General features: G+C 45.0%; 8 protein-coding genes across 8 annotated transcripts; 7 read left to right on the top strand and 1 right to left on the bottom strand. All coding sequences in view use genetic code 12, as the record gives it.

Annotated features, from left to right (window-relative positions):
• Positions 1-1,143: 1,143 nt before the first annotated feature.
• Positions 1,144-2,946, top strand: LODBEIA_P29130 (uncharacterized protein; the record flags this gene model as incomplete). Its single annotated transcript, XM_066972965.1, has 1 exon — positions 1,144-2,946. The coding sequence occupies one exon, from the start codon at positions 1,144-1,146 to the stop codon at positions 2,944-2,946; it is 1,803 nt and encodes a 600-aa protein (XP_066829851.1).
• A 387-nt stretch (positions 2,947-3,333) lies between these two features.
• LODBEIA_P29140 (ribosomal protein P1) lies at positions 3,334-3,660 on the top strand (the record flags this gene model as incomplete). Its single annotated transcript, XM_066972966.1, has 1 exon — positions 3,334-3,660. The coding sequence occupies one exon, from the start codon at positions 3,334-3,336 to the stop codon at positions 3,658-3,660; it is 327 nt and encodes a 108-aa protein (XP_066829852.1).
• Positions 3,661-4,291: 631 nt separating this feature from the next.
• On the bottom strand, positions 4,292-4,900 carry LODBEIA_P29150 (60S ribosomal protein eL13; the record flags this gene model as incomplete). Its single annotated transcript, XM_066972967.1, has 1 exon — positions 4,292-4,900. The coding sequence occupies one exon, from the start codon at positions 4,898-4,900 to the stop codon at positions 4,292-4,294; it is 609 nt and encodes a 202-aa protein (XP_066829853.1).
• Positions 4,901-5,371: 471 nt separating this feature from the next.
• LODBEIA_P29160 (40S ribosomal protein uS9) lies at positions 5,372-6,219 on the top strand (the record flags this gene model as incomplete). The annotated part of the gene is made up of 2 exons (XM_066972968.1): positions 5,372-5,392; positions 5,812-6,219. The coding sequence occupies 2 exons, from the start codon at positions 5,372-5,374 to the stop codon at positions 6,217-6,219; spliced, it is 429 nt and encodes a 142-aa protein (XP_066829854.1).
• A 529-nt stretch (positions 6,220-6,748) lies between these two features.
• LODBEIA_P29170 (uncharacterized protein) lies at positions 6,749-11,248 on the top strand (the record flags this gene model as incomplete). The annotated part of the gene is made up of 1 exon (XM_066972969.1): positions 6,749-11,248. One exon carries the CDS (start codon positions 6,749-6,751, stop codon positions 11,246-11,248), a length of 4,500 nt encoding a protein of 1,499 aa, XP_066829855.1.
• A 1,295-nt stretch (positions 11,249-12,543) lies between these two features.
• LODBEIA_P29180 (uncharacterized protein) lies at positions 12,544-14,382 on the top strand (the record flags this gene model as incomplete). The annotated part of the gene is made up of 1 exon (XM_066972970.1): positions 12,544-14,382. The coding sequence occupies one exon, from the start codon at positions 12,544-12,546 to the stop codon at positions 14,380-14,382; it is 1,839 nt and encodes a 612-aa protein (XP_066829856.1).
• A 716-nt stretch (positions 14,383-15,098) lies between these two features.
• Positions 15,099-16,052, top strand: LODBEIA_P29190 (uncharacterized protein; the record flags this gene model as incomplete). Its single annotated transcript, XM_066972971.1, has 1 exon — positions 15,099-16,052. The coding sequence occupies one exon, from the start codon at positions 15,099-15,101 to the stop codon at positions 16,050-16,052; it is 954 nt and encodes a 317-aa protein (XP_066829857.1).
• An 854-nt stretch (positions 16,053-16,906) lies between these two features.
• Positions 16,907-18,388, top strand: LODBEIA_P29200 (uncharacterized protein; the record flags this gene model as incomplete). The annotated part of the gene is made up of 1 exon (XM_066972973.1): positions 16,907-18,388. One exon carries the CDS (start codon positions 16,907-16,909, stop codon positions 18,386-18,388), a length of 1,482 nt encoding a protein of 493 aa, XP_066829858.1.
• Positions 18,389-18,641: the final 253 nt, after the last annotated feature.

Below are 18,641 nucleotides of genomic sequence, written 5' to 3' on the forward strand. Positions count from 1 at the left end.
GGACCTTGTATGTGCGGCATTTGGAGCATAGTTCAGAGGTCGTCCACACAATGTCTCGTTCTCTCATCGAGAAAAAAACCCCACATGTCTTTGATCTTGAATGCATGGGTCTCTAGAATGAAACCAAAAACTGGCGTCTTTTTTTTTTTACTTAAGCTGTACTTGCCGTTGTTTGTCTGTAAAAAAAACTCCCTGGCTCAAAATATTCGCAGAGAAAACTCGAAATGATATATACTCGTCGATTGTGTAAAACATTGGACTTAACAAGTACGTGACAGTCACGTGAAGGTGAAGGTAAAAGCTTTACCTGATATTAATCTAATAAGAATGAAGAGACTGTAGAAGACTGATGTTTCAATGATTGACCCTTGAAATCTCAGTTCAACTAAAAGTCAAAAACCAGTTCGTTTTTCCTTTTCTTTTTTGCGTTTCGCAACCACTGAAAAATCGCAATTGTACATTTCCGTTTTGGTGCAGTGATAAATTTTGCGACCCAATTAAAAAAAAAAGTTGCAATCTGAGATAAGTGCAAGTATTTTTGCCGCATGAATAGATCCTATGGCTTTCCTCAGATATCAAGCTCAACAAGAGTACCTGGAATTTGCTCCTACAAGTCTCGAGGTGGCCATTCTTTGCCAACTAGTTTTATTCTTCTTTTTGCAGCAACTCAAGTTTGACATTTTTTTATTTTTTTTTTTTGGTTGCAAAAAAAAATAGAATGTTCCTTGGCAGCTGTCAGGAGAGTCTAAAAATCTCTTGATGCGAAAAACAAAAATTGCCCACTTTGAACAGGCGCCAATCGAAAACTTTGATAAATTTCATTTTTCCTCCCCCACCTCCACGGATCACTCAGATGAAATACTGTCTTATCTTTGCTTTGAAATTCCTTTTTTTTACATTTTTGTTATTGATAAGAAACTTTGCATAAGCCACTAGCTGATACGATTCTCGTTAAATTAACACAATTCCATGCGAGCTCTTAGTGATAAATGGAGCACCGGAATAGACATTCTGCTTTGCGAAAAAAAATCGTGGAATAAAACAAGACCAAGATCCATGTTTGCGCCTTTGTTTGAGCTTGGTAAGGATGGATTAAGTCCTTTTTGTTTTGTTTTTGGAATTGAGAGTCCTTATATATAATATATGCCGCGAGATACAGTTTTATCGCCAGTTGCCACAAGAGTGGAGCTCAACGATCCGCTAAATGAAGAGTTTATACCGGGAACTTTGAATATCTATTCGCAAGAGATCGACCATGAAGTCAACAAGGACAAATATGGAGGAGACACGGGTGATTTGCCCCGGGTTAAAACCAAGGGCAACATCATCTTGTTCCCGCAACCTTCGGATTCGCCCAATGATCCTTTGAATTGGCCATCGTGGAAGAAAATCTACAATTTCGCCATCCTCGTTTTCATCACGGCACTCACCGCAGCAACTTCCAACGATGCGAGCTCGATTCAAGACACGTTGAATGAAAAATACGGAATCACTTACGACTCCATGAATGTTGGCGCTGGTGTGCTTTTCTTGGGCATAGGATGGGGCACTTTTTTCCTAACGCCATTGAGCTCGCTTTATGGTAGAAAGATCACCTATTTCATATGCATCTTTTTGGGGCTATTGGGCGCTGTCTGGTTCGCCTTGTGCAAGCGGACGTCAGATACTATATGGTCGCAGTTATTTGTCGGCATCTCGGAGTCCTGCGCCGAAGCCCAGGTTCAGTTGTCGCTATCGGAGCTTTACTTTATGCATAATTTAGGTACAGTGTTGACTTTTTATATTTTGGCTACTTCGATTGGAACCTATTTGGGGCCATTGATTGCTAGCTTTATTGTTGAAGGGATCAACTTCAGGTACGTTGGCTGGATGTCGGTTTTCATCAGTGCTGGCACTTTGATTGTCATTGCATTCGTTATGGATGAGACGTATTTCGATCGATTAAAGTTTACGGTCCAGACACAAGTATTGGATGGTGTTTCCAGTCGCAAATTATCAACGGAACAGGAACAGGAGGACTCAAACATGAAGAAATTGTTCAGCACTCTCACAAAGGAACTTAAAACCAGCGACGAGGAGGACCATGCACCAGCAACACCACAACCACAACTTTCACAGGAAAAGCCCGTTTTCATTGAGACGGCTGATGAGGGCGCAGATGATCCCCCCAAGAGTTATTGGCAATCCGTGCAGATGATCACTCCAACAAGCAACTTGAAAGGAACCGGGTTCAAGCAGTACTGCAAGCGGCTAAAGTCTTTGCTCAAGGTCTTTTTATTCCCGCCAGTGATTTTCTCGGGTTTAGTCTGGGGAATGCAGGATGCGTTGCTCACGTTCTACATTACAGTCGAAGATGACACATACTACGATCCGCCTTATAACTACGGCGATACAAAAGTAGGGTTGATGAACGTGCCCTGTTTGATTGGCGCCGTTATCGGTTGCATTTGTGCAGGTAACGTTTCAGACTACTTTAGTATCTTCTTGGCCAAAAGAAACAGTGGTATTCAAGAGGCAGAGTTTAGATTGTGGTTCTTGATCCCGCCGGCGTTTATCGCGCCCGTGGGGTTGATTTTGTTTGCCGTGGGCACTGATCACTATTGGCATTGGGTCCCGACTTATATCGGGCTAGGGATGGTTGGGTTTGGGTTTGGTTGCGCCGGTGACGTTTCCATGTCCTACTTGATGGACGCTTACCCTGATATGGTTATTGAAATGATGACGGGGGTTGCCGTGATCAACAATTGCATTGGTTGTATTTTCACATTTGCTTGTTCGCCATGGCTTGACGCCATGGGCAATATCAAAACGTTTATCATCTTGGCCGTGCTTGAGTTTGTCGTCATGCTAGGCGCAGTTCCTTTCATCATCTACGGTAAGCGAGTGAGAATCTGGACTAAACAGTGGTATTTAGACTTTATAGCCATGAGAGATGGTAAGCAATAGATAGACATACAATAGAGGAGGGTGTCTCTTATCGTACAGTTCTTAGCTTGTCCCTTTTTGCAGCCCAGTTGCGGGGATAACATGGTTGTGGAAAACAAGGAAAAAAAAAGCCACCTAGCAAGGACCTTTCAGCCCTACATTTACGCACGTGATATGCACATGACTTACTCTCCGAACAAATTTCCATTCTCGATTGGGGTGCTCTCCCTCAGAGGGCGATGGACTGGGTGGAAAAAAAAAGAGAATCACCAAAGCTACCTATTGGTGCCAGAAACACCCTTGGTACGACTGTTCTCCTTCTTACCAGCTTACACCAAACTAAGAAATAGTCTGCTTTGCTTAAATTGATTATCTCTAGTTAGACCCAACCAACCAACCATATTAACAATGTCCACCGAAACTGCTTTATCATACGCCGCTTTGATTTTGGCCGACTCCGATATCGAGATCACCAGCGAGAAATTATTGTCATTGACTAAATCAGCTAATGTTGAAGTTGAAGGTATCTGGGCTGACTTGTTCGCAAAGGCCTTGGAAGGTAAGGACTTGAAAGAGTTCTTCTTCAACTTCTCCGCTGCCCCAGCTGCTGCTGCCGGTGGTGCTTCTGCTGCTGCCGCCGGTGGTGACGCTGCTGCTGAAGAAGCTGCCCCAGAGAAGGAAGAAGAAGCTAAGGAAGAGTCTGACGACGACATGGGATTCGGTTTATTCGATTAAACTAGTTAAACTGTCTCGTTACCAAAAAAAAAAACAAACAAACAAAAGAACCATTGGGTATTTTTCGTTGTTGGGTTGAATTTTCAGAGAAGGATTCATCTTGTTTGAGTTGAGTAATTCCGTATATTAATAGATCCAGCCTCGGAGTCCATGTAATACTACAATCTAACTTCAAAAATCGAAAAAATAAAAAGATGCAATTTGTAGAAATCTCCGTTCATCATGATCTGCACATGTATCGATAGTGACCAGTCTCAGATCAATGTGACCTGAAGGATGAGTGACAAGCAAACACGAAGAGTCAATAAACTGCAGCTTCTACGGTCCCTGTGGTAATTGCTGTGTGCTGCGTGCTCTGCGGTCATTATTTCTCAACTCCACCAAAAATGAAGCTCGTAAATTACATTCCATCAGAGATTTCATATAGAGAGAGAGACCCATTCTGGCTTGCAGTTTTTTTTTTTATCAAAAATGAGATCGTATGACCATCCCCTTTATTAAATACACAGTTATAAAATGAAAAAGGTGGTGTTTGTGATTAATGTACATCAACATCAAGTGAAAAAAAAAAGTTTTTTCCTACCGCGTCCCTTTTCTCTCTATCACCACTCTCCTCCCCACATCATATGGCTTACTTCTTGGACTTTTCAGCTTCAGCTTCAGCCTTTTCCTTAGCTCTCTTTTCTCTGGTACCCTTGTACTTCTTGTCGTTTCTGGCCAATCTCAAGGTTCTGTAAGCAGTCTGGTCTGGGACTTCGACGGCTCTGGTACCTTGTTCGCCGGCTGGTTGTTCAATTGGGAAGGTGGCAGAAGCTGAAACTTGTTCGTATTGAACGGTTTCGGAAGCCTTGGTCTTCTTGTCAAAGATAACCAACTTGGACTTGTATTCTTTCAATCTCAACACGTTGGCGTCGAAAGTCTCCTGGCTCTTGTTTTGTCTTCTGTGGTCAACGGAGATACCGATAGTTCTAGCGTATTTAGGGGTCAAACCAACGGCCTTGATTTCGGCCAAGGTGAAGCCTCTACCTGCTCTGACTTTTCTGTTGTACTTGACAGTTGGAGCTCTAACCACTGGCTTCAAGGTGTCGATAGGTTTGGGGGCAACCTTGGCGGCCTTTCTCAACCTAGATTGTCTTCTGGAGGCCTTCTTTCCGGCTTGGTCAAAGTGGACTTTGACTCTTTCTTGCCAGTGCTTTCTGAAGTGGTTGTTCAATAATGGTAAGTTCTTTGAGATAGCCATTGCGGTTGTGGGTTCAAGGTTGGTCTGTTAACACAGGGGGGAAGGTTTCGATGATGCCTTTTTTCGCCACTTGTGTAGACACTTTTTTTCTCACACAGTGTGAGTGCGAGATTCCCACTCCCACACTCTCTCTCTCTGTCTTTCTCTGTGTGTATGTGTGTGTTTCTGTTCGCTCTCGCATTAGTGTGAGTGAGCACGAGATTGAAAATTTTCTGTTCACGTGACAAATTAGGGTATTAGCCCTTGTCGCTTGAATGCGGAACTTCACTATTGCTCTCAGTTGGTGCCTGCAGCTATAGTCTCACTCGCTGTTCAATGTAGCTGCAAAAATAAAGTGTGAGAGAAGGTGCTACCAAGTCGCCATTTTTTTTTATCCTGAGCATTCTCTCACTCCCAGTCCCAATACAACAAAAAATTTCAGGCTCGAACCAGACGGGTTGTTCAAGGAGTAGAGATAGATCAGTATACAAGATGTCCACCCAATCCGTGCAAGTATGTAATGGACCTATACGAATCTGATGGGGAAGATGGCCTATGCTATGAGTTTACGAGAAAGAGGGGAAACCGTGTTTTAAACCGGAGAAATCAGACCACCAACAAACATCGTCGTGGTCGTCATCATCATTGATCAACGTCGTCATCAACACTGAAAGAGATCGGGGTTTCGAGGCTCCGGGCGTTCTATCCTCAAACGTACACTATGAGCAACGAAGCAAACCCTTTAAAATCTGGATTGATCGCTCCCATTAACTCACGAACCAGTAAAATTCTTGAGCTCAGAGGTTGCAAGAATCCACCACCCCTTCTAGCTTGCCCCTCGCAAAAGTGACCCTCACAGCCCCCTCCTTGGAGCGCCGTAGTTCTTCCCATCAAACAGCAGGCTCGAGTTACTAACAATTTGAAAATTTTAGACTTTCGGTAAAAAGAAGACTGCAACCGCCGTTGCTCACGTCAAGAACGGTAAAGGTTTGATCAAAATCAACGGCTCCCCAATCACTTTGGTTCAGCCAGAAATCTTGAGATTCAAGGTCTACGAACCATTGACCTTGGTTGGTTTGGACAAATTCCAAGGTATTGACATCAGAGTTAAAGTTTCTGGTGGAGGTCACGTGTCCCAGGTTTACGCCATCAGACAAGCCATTGCCAAAGGTTTGGTTGCTTACCACCAAAAGTTTGTTGACGAAGCTTCGAAAAATGAGTTGAAGAAAGTTTTTGCTGCTTACGACAAGACCTTGTTGGTTGCTGACTCCAGAAGAATGGAACCAAAGAAGTTTGGTGGTCGTGGTGCCAGAGCAAGATTCCAAAAATCTTACCGTTAAGGTGCTCAGTTTTTTTTGCTCCATCCCACCATCTTTTACCACTTCCATCATCTTCATTATCACCTTTTCTCATGCAAAGATTTGTCCAATATTATTAGCAATCAAATCTCACCCTATCCCCAATTGTAATGTTACATAGTTTACCTCGACTATCCCATCATGTGTGTTGCTAGGCTTATATGATGTTTACTATTTTATTCAATTAATAAATAGAACACGAAAAAAAAAACCAAAGTTGAAGTTTACGTAGTTTGGGTGTTGCAAACATAACATCCTCTCAGTGCCCTATTACGTTGTTTTGATGGCTTTCACTGTCCCTCTCAAGCCTATACTTACATGCCCTGGCTCCTCAATGATGGGTAGGGAGATTGATGAGACAACAGGGGGTCTAGCTTGAGAATGCAACGGTAGCGCAAAATTGCGCGTCTGAAGTTTGAACCGTGATAATTACCACAACCAACTTTCCGTGTTTACCACCACGATCTCTAGTTTGAGGCCTCAAAAAGAAAAACACCACCACCACCGGGTGATGTCTTTGGAAAACCTAGATCAGCTAAGGACGCCAACGTTGGAACTCACCGAGGGATACAAGTTTCCGAAAACTCAAGGGGAAATTGTGTTATGCAGCAAGAGGATCCTCCTCTTAGTTGAAAAACAACAGGTTAGCATCTACAACGGGTTTCTAATCAACAGAGTTTTGAAATATGACGAAGAGATTGTGAAAGCATGCATTACAACCTTTGTGATAAAGGAGCTGCCGACGCAGATTTTGGCCGTGTGCTTTAGAAAACACATCAATTTTTACTACCCCAATTGGAAATTGTACACTTTGCATCTACCGTTTGAAATTGTGCTGGTGAAGGAGTATGAGAAAGGGTTGGTGTTGCAAACGCGAATGGAGCTATACCTTGTGAATAAGGATTTTGACTTGAAGTTTGTGGACAAGGACACCAACAGTGCATTCTCCAGTCATGAGATTGTGTGCACCTATCGCCAGCGAGATAAAGGTGTGTCTCTTTGCACCACTGTACTCGACGGTATGGTCAATGTATACCACGTCAAGAACTCGTCGCGGAGCATGAACTTCAACTCCAAAGCATTTGCAAAGCTGCTGAAGAAGAAACATTATTCAATGTCAACCATACCGTCCATCGGCAAACACTCAGAACCCAACTTGAGCCAATTTATCATTTCGGAGCATCGCACCAGCACGCTACTCTCGGAGGCTCGAGTTTCCAACCAAAGCAGTGCGAGCGTGGCCAATCTTCTCCAAAAGGATGTCATCTTGTCCAAAATCGAGTCAATTGGGTCAGGGTCGAAATTGAGTAGAACGCATTTCCGAATATTTGACATTAGTTTCGAAGATCAAGAGGGAATCGTGATTGTAAACAAGCTCAAACAGGAGCTACATGTCTACAGATACAACTCGTATTCAAAATACCAGTCAGTTTACAAGTGTCCATGTCTCGATAGTATTCCCTTGGGCTCAAGGAAAGACGAGGGCCATTTGGTTGTCCTCACAGATGAAGGACTATTGATTCTCAACCCGTTTCTCGAGATCCGCGCAGGCTGCTCAGTTGGGAAACCCGTTAGCGAGTTGATTAGCTCATGCGATGATAACTTGGCCTTTCGAAGCAACGATGATTCTGTAAATATCGTCAAATTGATCTTGGAGCCCGCTACACTCCTAGTCTCGTCGTGTTTGAAATGCTTCAAGTTTCTTTCAGGATCAACTGTGAATCAAACAATCTGGATATTGTGGCGGGCCGCTTTCAGTTTCAACGGGGACGAGTGGGACTCGTTGGTGATATCATTGCTTTCCCTATTCTTTCCCTTTGATGACGGTGCTCCCGGGGTCGAGAATTGCGTTACTGATCTTTTACCTCAAGCAAAGCATTTAAGAGAAAGCTCGCATTTAAACTATTCCTTGACAGATCTCATACCGTATATTACCTTGTCATTGCATCTCATCAGAGAAGATTTCAGACTAGATGTCACGAGAAAACGGGATTTATCCATCTTGGGCACATTCCTAACCCAAGTTTGCGCTTGGATGGGATGGACTGAAGATTGGCTCAAGTACTACTCCAGCGGGATTAACGTGGATATGACTACGAGAATTTTGCTGCTTCAAGTGCTCAAAACCCCACCCAATCTTTTCGAATCACTAGCGAGCTTATTCACAAACACCATTGTACCTTATGTGTCTTTTTCCCAGTTGGTGGAGGAAAGCGAGTCCGTTGATGCCGTAATCACCCCGTTGACCCACATTGTGCTCAAACTATTTGAGGTTTTGGTGTCTCCGCACTATGGTGCATCCAATCTCGTTGATATGATGGGCGACTTGGGCATCACTTCGTTGGATACGCTCCCTCTTGGTGTGTCGTTGCCGTTAAAGGAAGCGCTTCTGGTTTCACAAGAAAGCCCCAGCTTTGACTGGTCGTTCAACTCTTTGGCTCTAACTGGACGCGAAGACTTGAGGAGATTGCTCACCAATGAGATGAGCTCCGACATCAAGAGCAAAACCCATCCTCTTCATCATCATCATCATCATCATGATGTTCATGTTCATCATCGTCATCATCATCATCACCATCACCATCCTCAGGATATTGAATCAATAACCACCAACGTTGCACCCACCGATGTCAACTCATGGGACGACCAAGCAGAGGCAAATAGGCTTGAAATCACCAAACTCATTTTTGACCGCGATAGAAGATACTTGGAAATCACGACTTTGTTGCACCAGACAAAGACGCAGACAGCTTACTTGAAAGTAGAGGAAAATATCGCTGAGTATGACCTCGTTTTGTTGCAGCGGAGCTTGGCTGTGGTTGTGGCGTTGAGGACATTGACGATTCCCATGGGAAGAGCCGCACTATACTATGGCGGTAGAAAGCCCATTTTAACGGAAAGGTTCCCCATCCCCAAATTCAACCTCAACACTTTGATATCACCTACAATGACCAATATCATACATTCCGAGGATAGCGTGGCCAAGGATTTGATCGAGTGGGGCCACTTCCATAATGGTGTCTCTTCTGGTCTTAGCATTTCGCCCGAGTCAAAAGGAATCTCGGGCAGTTGGATCATATTCAACAAGCCTCAGGAGTTGAATGCTCAACATGCCGGTTTCCTACTAGGACTAGGATTAAATGGCCATTTGAGCAAACTAGAAGAATGGCACATCTACAATTACCTCGGACCCAAGCACCCTTTGACGAGTATCGGGTTGTTGATAGGAATGGCTGCCAGCTTGCGCAGAACCATGGATAACAAATTGACCAAGGTTCTTTCAGTCCATGCTGTGGCTCTTTTACCGCGCGGTGCCAACGACTTGAATGTCCCCACGCTGGTTCAAACTGCAGGCTTGATGGGTATAGGGTTGTTATATTTGGAAACGCAGCACCGCCGGATGAGCGAGATTTTGTTGTCGCAGACAACGGGCACGGTGCAGCAGAATAACTCGGTGCATGTAAATGAAGGTTATCGATTGGCCTCGGGGATAGCGTTAGGGTATGTCAATTTGGGCAAAGGTGACGATTTAAGAGGACTAAACGACACCCACGTGGTTGACAAGTTGATGACTCTTGTTATCTCGATGAAGGACACGGGGTCGCTGCAGGAACTAGGAAAATCAAGCTGCGGAGCCATCATGGCTCTTTGCTTGATATATTTGAAGACAGAAAATGCTAGCATTGCCAACAAATTGAGGATACCTGATTCCGAGCAGTTGTTGGACTATATTCGGCCCGATTTGTTATTTTTGAGGTGTCTTGCCGTTAATATGATTATGTGGAGCCAAATCGACGCTAGTCGAGCTTGGGTCGAGTCGCAAATTCCGCAGACTGTTGTTGCCGAGTTTAAGCGAGTCCAAGGCTTCAATAGCATGGACAGTGACTTGTTGATATATTTGAATATTTTAGGTGGCTTGAGCTTATCGATTGCGATGAAGTATGCATCGACCCACAACACAGAGGCTAGGGATACCGTTTTGTATTACCTTGACGAACTAATGGAGTTGACTCGAAAACCAGCGGTAAACTACGACCAGAAACTCACTTACAACACAGCTTTGAGCATGCAAAACATTTTGGCCTTGTGTGCATCTGTTATCATGGCAGCAAGCGGTGATTTGGAAGTGTTTAGAAGGTTGCGAGTGTTGCACAATGACACCACAAAGAAATTGGGATATGGCGGCTACATGGCCATAAACTCTGCCTTGGGTTTCCTCTTTCTTGGAGGTGGACAAATGGCTTTTGATAACGTGTCATTGTTTGGAGTGGCGAGTTTGATCACCAGTCTATACCCGATATACCCGAGGGAGAATAGCGAATACGAGATTCATTTGCAGGCCTTGAGGCATTTTTGGGCGTTGGCGATTGTTCCCCGATGTGTCATTGTTCGAGATGTCAAGACCAATGAGCCCTGCAAGATACCAATCACCATCAAGATGAAAAATGGCGAGTCTTTGGATAGGCTATCGCCCTGCTTGATACCTGACCCCAATGAGATCCAGCAACTTGAAACGAAATCCATCAACTATTTCGACGTGGTGATTGATTTCGAGTTGAGATCTGAGCTCTTGGAGAATTTTGAAAAATCATTGACGTTGTACGTGAGTAAAAAACAAAATTACTCGTTGTTGAAGCCAACGGTGCGCTCGATTTTGCAAAGCAAAAGCAAGAGTAAAAATCAAAATATTGCAAAGGAGTCCTTGTTGAACTGCGAAATCATGGCCGATTTGAGCCACGCTTCGAAATTGGCGTGGCAGAACGAAACGGACTTGAGACTATCCAACTTCAAAAACAATGAATTGTCAGTCTACAGTATCATGAATGCTCGATTGGAATTGATAAACTATGTCAAGGTGGCCAATTCAACCGAAGATATCTGGAACTTGAAGTTGATATTCGAGTATGCGAGGAAGATGGAGCGAGACGATTTAAACTTTGTATCGTTGGACTTTATCAACGAGTTGAAGCACAACTTATGGGTCAAGGTCAAGTCTCTAAGTGAAGCATAAGACAACATCCCGGCCCGGGTTCGGATACGGCATGGCATGGCACGGCTGTATCCGCGGCCGAAAAAAAAAAAACAGGCATGTAAACCGCGCGGTGAACCATCTTGCACAGCTTGTGTTGTTGTTGTTTTGTAAGTAAGCAGCTGGGACCATTTCATGTTGACGAGTTTACGAGAGAATTTTTGAATGAACTAGGGGCCCGCTCTCTTTTGACGACGAGGTACGAGCGACGCAGACCAGATATCTTCTCAGAAAAGCAAGAAAAGAGAAAAGATACTGTCCTGGAGTAGAGTTTAGGTTTGCATCGTTGTTAGTGCGAAAATTAGATTCAGCCCTCGTAGGTCTAATACAAGTCACAGGTGACCCAAGCCAGACCTTTGTTGTGGGTTTAATGGAAAAAGTACCACTACACTTGCCCCCCTGAAGCTCCTGCTTAAGTCAATTTTTTTACTCTATGCGTCGGTTTTCCTTGTAGTGTTGATGGTGTTGAAGTCCACAACTGAAGAGGAGAACTTTAGGGTTGTTGTTTCAATTACAAGATGGTGGACTTGCGCTTGGTGGCGTTGGTGGTGGTTGTGATTCCCGACGGTTGATGATCACACGACACCTCACGGTTTTATTTTCTGTTTTATTTTTTTCGGTTCGGGCACGACCTTTTTTCCAAAACAAAAATAAACGACAAACAACGCCAACAGTGAAGACAAACCTCGATCAACCCACTTGCACACTCACGTACATACTCAGCCACCCACTTACTCGCTGCCTGACGTATATCCATTCGCAAGCGTGTTGGTGGCTTGGGGTGTGCCTACAGTCCTCCATCTCTCTCTCCGTGAAAATAAATAAAAAAAAAGAAAAAAAATCGTGCCCAATAATTTCATAACACACCTCTCAGAGATTCAATCCTTTTTTTTTTTCCTCTCTCTCCCTCAAGACAATTTATTTACGCCTTGAAACTATTTTCCAGCTCTCCATATCACTGTATCACCATATATTTTCACCCTCCCAAACCAAACCTCCCACAACACTGCCACTTGGAACGCGAAGACAAACTAGGCTGACCAACCACCACTTTGCATAGCCATTCAACTTGCCGCTTCCCCCCACCGCCTGGTTTTTGGTTGTTGTTTTTTTGTTTTTTTTTTTGGTTTTAGTTTTTTTGGTCTTTTGTCTTTCCTTCTTCTGGTTTCACTATTTTATTGCTTTTTTGAATGGCATATAGATCTCCCACTTTCGCTTGGTCGAGATCTGCTGGCCAAAGAGGGCAGTACAGTAAGCCAACCACCACCACCACCAAGATGTACACAACGCAACAACGGAACATATTGCACCCGTTGTCCAGCGCTTCGAATATGGCCCAGTTGATCCAGCACCAGCAGCAGCCAAACAAGCAGCAGCGGAGATATTTCGGTAACTACTACTACCAGTTCCCAAAGATCCCCCGACCAAAGAGAAACGTCTTGTACTACTCGACGTGGACGACAAGGAACGGGTCCAAGGCGCCAACGAATGGCACAAGGCACACCTTGCCCCATTTCCACATTTTCCATTTCCCGAGAATCTCCAAGCGGTCGTTTTCCCAGGCGAACCAAAAGATCAAGCTGAACACGAAAAAATGGCACACTCGGTTCTTTTCCGTCGAGGCCCGGTCAAGGAGGCAACAGCGTAGAAGGTTCATCAAATGGTGGACCATCACCTCGTTGACGGTGGTCTTGGGAGGGGTTGCTGCCAAGATGAAGTACGACAGAGACGAGCTCCACGAAAACCCGTACAAGATTCGACCCCAGTCGTGGCAATTGTACGCCTACTCGACATTGCCCTTGAAGACAATGTCGCGGGTCTGGGGCTACGTCAACTCGATCAACCTACCCGTGTTTGTTAGAGAGCCACTGTACCGGTTGTATTCGGCGATATTTGGCGTGAATTTAGAGGAAATGGAAAACCCCAATTTGAAAAGCTATAACAATTTGTCGGAGTTTTTCTATAGAACTTTGAAGCCGGGCGTGCGTCCAATTAGTGACGATGACATTGTTAGTCCCGCCGACGGCAAAGTTTTGAAACATGGTGTCATTGACGATGGAGAAATTGAACAAGTTAAAGGTATGACCTATTCCATCGATGCGTTATTGGGCATGGGCAACTCAAAGACTCGCAACTTGGCTGCTCCGACTCATTCGCCGCGTTTCGAAGATAGCGACGACGAACATCACGTTCGAAGAGACCAGGAATTTGCCAAGTTGAATGGCATCTCCTATACTGTCGATGACATCATTGGCGGAGAAAACGATTCCACCTACCATATGAATAAATTGACCTACAAGAATGACCACGACGGCACCGCCAAGGGAAACTATGCTTCATTGTCAAAGGAGTTGAAAGTGGCTGAAGCATTAGCGCCGAATCCAATGGAAAGCTTCCGCGAAAAGAGACTTTACTTTGCGGTGATCTATTTGGCCCCGGGCGACTACCATCATTTCCATTCGCCTACTAGTTGGGTGGCAACGTTGAGGCGCCATTTCATTGGCGAATTGTTTTCCGTGGCGCCATTTTTCCAAAAGACACTCCAGGGATTGTTTGTTCTCAATGAACGGGTGGCATTGTTGGGCTATTGGAAATATGGTTTTTTTTCGATGATTCCAGTGGGAGCTACAAATGTCGGCAGTATCATTGTCAATTTCGACAAAGACTTAAAGACAAACTCGTACTATGAGCAAGAAGTCTATAGCAACGACAACTCGTCCTCGTCCTCGTCGTCGCTGTCGCTGTCGCTGTCTTCGCCTTCGTCATCGTCACTGACACCGTCGTCTTCTGCCGCGTCGTCCGAGACAAGTTCGGTAATGACTACAGAGTCAACTCCACTTTTGCAAAAGGAATACTCGGCGTCTGCATTTGCCTCGGCAGCCGAGGAAGAGAAGAAGCGCAGGAAGCGATTGAGAAAGAATACCGTTTACGAAGCAACATACACCAATGCAAGTAGAATCCTAGGTGGATACCCGTTGAGCAAAGGACAAGACATCGGGGGTTTCAAGTTGGGTTCAACCGTGGTGCTCGTATTTGAAGCTCCTGATAACTATGAATTCAGCATTGAAGTCGGAGAAAAAGTCAAAGTCGGCCAATCCTTGGGCAAATTCGTCTAGACTTGTGCAAATCAAAAATAAAAAAAAAAGAGAAAAAAAAAGAGAAGCAAAGAGAAAAAGAATTTGAAGTTTTACATCATAGTTAGAAGCCATCTTTGGATGTGTGAGTGTACTGTTCTTATTGAATGTGTGATCCAAAAACAACCGCCTAAAAAAAAAAAAATACATTTGATGTTTGTGGTGAAACGTGTAGCATTGTGAATGGAATTATCTCTACCTGAACAAGGACTTGCGTTCCCTAGACACTGTCCCTATGTGTGGGTATGTGTGCAACCCCAACCAAGGCGTCAACGCAACCTCTACTGGGCATGATTCAACGCCTGCGCTGCGAGATTATTGAAAACTGACGGGTTTCACGTACACACATGGATACCAACTGCATCATCAACAACAATAAGTAGACGAGACAAACGTAGGAAGAAAAAATTCGCAAATCGTCACCTGGCACTCTCAACTCTAACATTTGATTGTCAATCCAACATCAAAGACAACTAATACAGCAACAACAACTACTGCAAATAAAAGAACAAAAACAACAACCGGCGAATAAAAGTTGACTTTGCTTCCAAATAACTACTGTCAAGTATATATTTAACAGGACCCGCCATCACAGTCGCATTTCTAGAACAAATCACATCCTGCATTCTCATTCCACAGTTTTCTATACATAGTTTGGAACTGTTCCAGCTTCATCGTCATTTCCCCGTCACAGCCACATGTCGTTTCTAAATACAATTAGAGGTCTAGGAAGAAGCTCAAAGAAAGGGAAAAAGGACTTGGAGCCTACAAACTCGCCGCCCTTTTACGGCAACCAGGAGGGACCCAACTCGACGCTAAAGAGACAATCAAGCACCAAGTATTCCCCATCAAAGCATGCATCCGCCTCTCCAGCACGAGGAGGAGGAAATGGCGGTGGAGATAACGGCAGCACACGAAGCATACCTACCATAAGAAGCTCCCAGCAGAGCAACATATCGCCCACGAAACGCAGCAGAAACGCCCCGCATCAGTCGCTGCGGCTGGAGAGGAAACAGCTGCCCCAGAGAACGGTGCAACGAGTCAGATCGCCACCTCAGCAGAGCGAAACTCCCTTGTTTTTATGCGAACCCTACGTGAGGACGGCGTTGGTGAAAGGTGCATTCAAGACCATTGTGCAGCTTCCCGCGTTTGTCGACCTGAATGAATGGTTAGCGCTCAACATTTTTGAGTTTTTCACCAACCTCGATGCCTTTTACGGCTTGATTGCCGATTTCGTGACCCCCGAGCTGTTCCCCACTATGAATGCCGGTCCAACGACAAACTACTTGTGGGTCGATGATCTGGGCCAGGCGATCAATTTGCCTGCGAGACAATACATCGAATACGTGATAACTTGGATCTCGAGCAAAGTCAACAACCAAGAGAATTTCCCTACAAAAACGGGTGCTGTCTTCCCACCGTTTTTCATTAAGGATGTAAGAAACATCCTGCGTCAGATGTTTAGAATCTTTGCTTTCATTTACTATAACCAGTTTGACAAGATTGTGCATTTGAGTCTCGAAGCCCATTTCAATTCGTTTTTCGGGCATTTTATTTCGTTTATTAAGGAGTTCAACTTGTTGGATAAGAAGGAGTGGGAGCCTTTGATGCCGCTTATTGAGAGCTTTGAAATGCAGGGCAAGATTGATTAGAGACAGGAGTTTATGAGCGAGGCCGAGCTCAGAACCTTGATGTCTTTGGTTGTTTTTTTTTCTTTTTTTTTTTTGGAAAGGGGGCCCGCTTTTGGGTTTTGTAAATGGATGAATATATATATATACATATGTGATAAATGACGGGGAAGGAGGAAGGGGATGCTCTGTCTATGTCTATAGCGTAGATGGAATGAGAAAGTTGGCGCCGTCCTCTCCCGCTTGGACCTGAGCTTACAGCACGCGCCCGCGAATAGCCGCCGTCTCTCATTCACAGACTTGGAATTTCATCTCAGTTGGAAGTTGGAAATTTGACAGTGCAGAACGGGGGGTCTTCATGCAACGAAATGAACCGAGCTGCCCGATTTCTTCGCAAAGAAGCTAACCGACTTTGCAGCTGATTCGTTTCTATCCTCAGCCTATTGTTTTTTTTTTTTTGTTTTCTGGTTTTGTTTCGACGTTGGTGCTGCTGCTGGGTGAAGGCCATTTCTCAGTCTACACGTTGACACATGGGTAGTAACCAAATCTACTAAAAATAAATGATATCGCAATTGAGTACCAGGCTGATAGCCAGAGGGAGAGTGAAAGGGAAAGGGAGACCGGGTTCAATATTTTGCAGCAGCAGCGGAAGCAGCATCCCTTGGCGGCCGCTCGCGACCAAGACGTCCCGACCTGTCACTAATCGCAACTTGTGGCAACTGGGGTTATTGGCGCTTACATTCTTCACCATTGGATTTGGCGTAAAGTCAGCAATAACTCCAATTGAGCCGCTGCAATTCTTCTCAACTGCGCCATTGTCGCAACTTTCTCCGCCCGTTTACGCCACCGAGGATGAATTTGAAAAAGGCTTGAGCCAGATGATCGCAATTGTTGGTCAAGCCAACGCAGACCGCGATGCTGCGTCGATTCAAGCTTACGGAGATCAGTCATTTGCATGCCATCGCCCAGCAAACCCCCAATTACAACGGCCAGGCGCCGTCTTGAAACCCACGTCAACTGAACAAGTTTCCCATTTGCTTCGAATCGCTCATGAATTCAGTATCCCCATTGTAGCTAGCTCGGGCTTGACCTCAATCGAAGGCCAGAATATCCACACGAGAGGCCCTCAAAGTGTATCCATCTCATTCGAGAACATGAACAAGATCCTCGCTTTCCACCCTCAGGATTTAGACATCGTGGTCCAGCCCGGTGTAGGCTGGGAAAACATCAATGCATATCTCAGCGAATCCCAAGTGGGGCTGCACTTGATGTTTGGGCCCGACCCGGGCCCGGGCGCCAACATCGGGGGCATGGTAGGCACGAGCTGCTCGGGGACAAACGCCTACAGGTACGGCACGATGAAGGAGAACGTCGTCAATCTCACCGTGGTCTTGGCTGATGGCTCCGTGATCAAGACGAAGCAGAGACCGCGGAAATCGAGCGCCGGATACGATATGACGCATTTGTTCATTGGCAGCGAAGGTACTTTGGGGCTAGTAACTGAAATCACGTTGAAACTACACGTTAGACCGAAATTCGAGTTGGTGAGCGTGGTGAGTTTCCCCACCATTGGCGACGCCGCCCGCGTGGCCTCGGCAGTTATCGCGTCGGGGATCCAGCCCAACGCCATGGAGGTGCTCGATGAACGAACGATATCGTTTGTAAATAACCTATCCGAGAAGAAACAAATCGCGAAACCCACCTTGTTTTTCAAGTTCGGCGGGCCCACCAAGGACATAATCAAGACCCAAATCGACTTGGTCAAGGCAATTGCGATGGATCACCATATGATTGAGTTCCGGGAGAGTAAAGATGATGCCGAGAGTTTGGAGCTTTGGGAAGCTAGAAGAAGCGGCTTTTTTTCAACTTTAGCCTACGGCAAACAGGTCCTCGCTGATACAACGGACGTCAATGGCTACGGCACCGATATGGCTGTGCCAGTTTCGAAACTAGCGCAAGTGATGGAGGCGGGTATTGCCGCGTTGCAAGAAGCAGGCTTTGCGGACAAGTTTTCATGCATGGGACACATTGGCGATGGCAATTACCACTTTATGATCTTGTACAACTCGCCCGAGTATCATCAAGTGGTGGAACTAGCGGCGAAAATGGTTGAACAAGCTTTGGATTTGGAAGGCACGTGCACGGGGGAGCACGGGGTCGGTATGGGAAAACGCAAGTTTCTCGCTAAGGAGTTGGGACAAGTGACGCTTGACGCTGAACGACGCATCAAGTTGGCTTTGGACCCCAAGCGGATTTTGAACCCGGATAAGATTTTCAAAATTGACCCGCTAGATGATTACGATGAACAGTTGGAAAAGAGAAAGATTTTGGCCAAGCCTGATTGCATGTATAATCATTAAAGAAAAGAAAAAAATTGGGTGGATGAGATATGTGTTGTTGATAGATGCCGTTGTGATGATAAATCTATATATATACAATAAAATACAATACAGTACAATGTATATTCTATGTACAAGGTGCCTCAGTTGACCCCGGTGGCCCCCACGCCAGAAACAAAGAATTCAAAGAATTCAAAAATTCAAAAACCAAATGCAAATGCAAATGCCCCAATATTCAAAACCAAATGTAAAACCAATTCAAAAAGTTAAAAAA

The sequence above is a fragment of the Lodderomyces beijingensis genome (genome assembly GCF_963989305.1).
Source record: "Lodderomyces beijingensis strain CBS 14171 genome assembly, chromosome: 3".
Taxonomy (NCBI): domain Eukaryota; kingdom Fungi; phylum Ascomycota; class Pichiomycetes; order Serinales; family Debaryomycetaceae; genus Lodderomyces; species Lodderomyces beijingensis.